Raw genomic sequence first — 3,275 nt, 5'->3', positions numbered from 1 at the left:
GCAGTTTGTGGGAATTTTGCAAGAAATTATAAGTTTAAATATGGATATTCTAATTACTTTGCGTCATGAGCTTGTTTTGTAGACCTTGAGCACTTGAATTAACTTCTCGGTAATGTGCTTGAGCTGCTATTGCTTTCTAATTAGTTAGTTTAACTTGTTAAGCATCAACAGAACTTTTGTCATTTTACTCAGAAAAGTATGCTATGCTTTTCTTTTTGGATTGCAATCAATTAAATATTTTGTTAAAAATGTAGGCCATGTGTACAAACTGAAGCTGTAAAACAAATAACAAAAATATTCACTAAAACACACTTTTCACACTTACACATTTACACATACATAAACTCATACATACACACACTGCACACGCATTAATTACAAGTCATCCTCTGTGGTGACCATAAAGACAAAAAAAATACAATAAATGCACAAAAAGCCGAAAAATATTTTTTAATTAAAACACATTTGCGCTGATTGGGCTGCAATGCATCTAAATCTGGCATGCGGGGCCATACCCACACCCAGCCAAGGGCTGAAGAAGAAGCACAACGTTGTGGGTATGCATCCTGTGGTGATATCAGCCAAGCGCTACGATGGCATGCAGAGCAGAGCAAACCAGCGCGAGCATCAGGAGCGCTTGCAGGCAGTGGAGGAGGAGCAGCGCTACAAGCAATATCTGATTGAGGGCAACAAGGCGCTAATGGAGCACATGCCTAATGTAAGCGCTGCTACCAAGGACGATGATGAGCTGCAGGCAAGTCGAGATGCAGCGCTGGCCGCAAAGGTCAAGGATCCGCGAACAACGCATCTGCTGGAAGAGAAGCGCAAGGAGCGCATCATGCGCGCCAACAATATGTTGATGAGCATGAAGCCAGGACCGCGTGCGCTGCAGCAGGCGCTATACGAGAGCGACGTTTACCATCAGCGCAAGTATTACGAAGGACTTACAGCAGAGATAAAGACAACACAGCGCCAGCATGACTTCAGAACCGATCAGATGTGCCCAGAGACTTTAATACCGTTTGGCAACATAACCGAGGAGCAAGTCAAGGCAGAAGAAGTGCAAAGAGCTGTGGAGCTGCGTGATTTCTACTTAAAGGATATGGCTGAGCGCAAGGATCGCAAAGCCCTAGAGAAGGAAGAGGAAATAGCAGCGGCAATTATTGATCGTGAGCACTGCAGGCTGCTGCATGAGAAGGAGCAACGAGAGCTGAATGCGCTTAAGGCTAAAAAACGCGAGTTCTGCCGGCTTGCATATAAGGAAGCTGTGCAGGAGAAAGCAGCAAGAGCTAAACGTAAGTACAAGCTACAAAAAATACACAAGTTTTCATTTGATATTAATATTGGTATAGTATATATTTATTGAATTTCATAGCAACATATAAACTCTGCATTTGACTGCTTATTACTTACTTCAGCTTAAAAGTATGCTTCATTTGTGCATGTAACAAGAGCTAGCTACAGATTAATTGCTTATAGATTAAACATGCTAAAAAACGTATACATATATATTTTTGCTTAACAAATACAAAAAATAAAATAAAAGCATATTAGAGCGGTAACTTATATACTTACATTTATTATTTTAAGCACTAACTGCACGCAATTTTTGTTTTGCTTTAGACGAGCGCATTAGCAATGCCATAGACGATCGAATTATATGCGTGGATGTCACAGCGCGTCGAGAACTGGACAAGCGCTACAATCAGCAGCTGAAGGACATGCGTGCCAAGCAAATATGCGAGCGTGAGGCCAGAGCGTTGGCTGTTTGTTGTGCGCAGCGAGCGCAGCAAACCGGCGAGCTGAAGCAGCAACAGAGCATTGTAGATCGTCATGAGGCTGAAACGGAAATGGACGAAGCTAGACGGCAGTGCCAGAAGCAACAGCTTGCTAAGGAGCGGCATGCCTATGAGCTGGTGGAGCGCGAGCAGGCAGAGGCCAAGCAGCAGCTGGCCAAAGAGATCAGGCGCTATGAGTTTGCCACACGCCTGCGCAATGCCAGCGTCAATGAGGAGTTTACGAATAGCGAGAAGCGTCGACATAACATAGAAGCTGCTGAGCTGCGTAACATACTCTACGGGCAGCGCGAGCAGTTCCTGCAGCAGCGACAGGATGAAATGATGCGCATTACCGCCTGCCAGGAAGATCCTTACTTGCAAGACGACGTGCGCTTCTTCGACAAGGCGGTGGAGATAATGCAAGACTCGCAGGAAAAGGGACGACCGCTGTATCCCATAGCCAAGGCAGTGGAGATCTACAAGCGCGAGAATCTAGTGGATCTGCAGCCCGAGGGCAAGTCGGTGCAACGCAACCGATTGCGCGACTATTGCTGGCCAGGCTATCATACAAAAGCGGATTTGGCCTATCGCAAGTACGAGCATCGCGAGAACTGTCGCGTTGAAATGGAAAGAGATCGCCATACGATATTCAACAATTGCATTAAGATAACCAAAATGGCCGCCGATGAGCAGCCGTACAAGCAATGCGAGTCGAATGGGCTCATCAAATGTTATGAAACGAATAATGGTAACCTAATACGCCAGTCTTCAAGCCACATGAACCTGTTCAAGCCCAAGGTAGAAAAAATAGCCAGGGAATTTGCATTAAGCATTAATAGCGGCGATGGCTGCTCAGAGATTATGATAGCCAAGAACGCTGCAAGCCAAGGCAGCTCAGCCAAGAAGTCTAATAGCCAAGATAGCAGCGCAGCCAAGCAGTCGCATAGCCCAACAGCCAGCAGCAAGCCTGACTGCACGCTATGTGTCAATGCAGGCGCCAAATGCGCTGGACGCTGCACAGCGGGTGCAGCTCATCGGCTACGCAAGTCGCAGCCAGACTTGACTAAATGCTGGACCGCCAGACCGCAGCCTGCTAAGCAAGCCACGCACACAAATTATGTGCAAACCACTAAAGTGCTAGATGACTTCAAAATCTCCAAGCCGCAAGCTTAAATCTCTCAACTGTATGTTGACCAAATTTACGTTTTAAATGCACTTGAATCTTTTCTGTGCAATTCCTCAAGTAAAAGTAGCAATCAACGCATACGTTAGACTTTAACTACGGCGCCTGGTGTCAAGCATAGGAAATGACGGTAATGGTTTTTTAAAAGCACTTAAACTTGACGCAAACTTTGAAATATTTTCGCCCCCTCTCTATATCTCGCTTCAGTCTCTGTTTAACTTTTGTGTTTCTTGCCCTTTGCTTTTAGCCAGCACACAGGGGTTTGAGCCATAACCCTTGCGCTCTTTGTTTGCCACAAAGTCAATGGACTGTAT

The 3,275-nt window shown here is 45.5% G+C and overlaps 1 protein-coding gene across 1 annotated transcript; it reads left to right on the top strand.

Annotated features, from left to right (window-relative positions):
• The first annotated feature begins 296 nt into the window (after positions 1 to 296).
• On the top strand, positions 297 to 3,056 carry LOC108595110 (calponin homology domain-containing protein DDB_G0272472). Its single transcript, XM_017980271.2, has 2 exons — positions 297 to 1,295; positions 1,624 to 3,056. The coding sequence occupies exons 1-2, from the start codon at positions 485 to 487 to the stop codon at positions 2,949 to 2,951; spliced, it is 2,139 nt and encodes a 712-aa protein (XP_017835760.1). The 5' UTR covers positions 297 to 484; the 3' UTR covers positions 2,952 to 3,056.
• Positions 3,057 to 3,275: the final 219 nt, after the last annotated feature.

The sequence above is a fragment of the Drosophila busckii genome, chromosome 2R, assembly GCF_011750605.1.
Source record: "Drosophila busckii strain San Diego stock center, stock number 13000-0081.31 chromosome 2R, ASM1175060v1, whole genome shotgun sequence".
Classification (NCBI taxonomy): Eukaryota; Metazoa; Arthropoda; class Insecta; order Diptera; family Drosophilidae; genus Drosophila; species Drosophila busckii.
The sequence above is the reverse complement of the archived record's forward strand: the minus strand, read 5'-3'. Positions and strand labels throughout refer to the sequence as shown.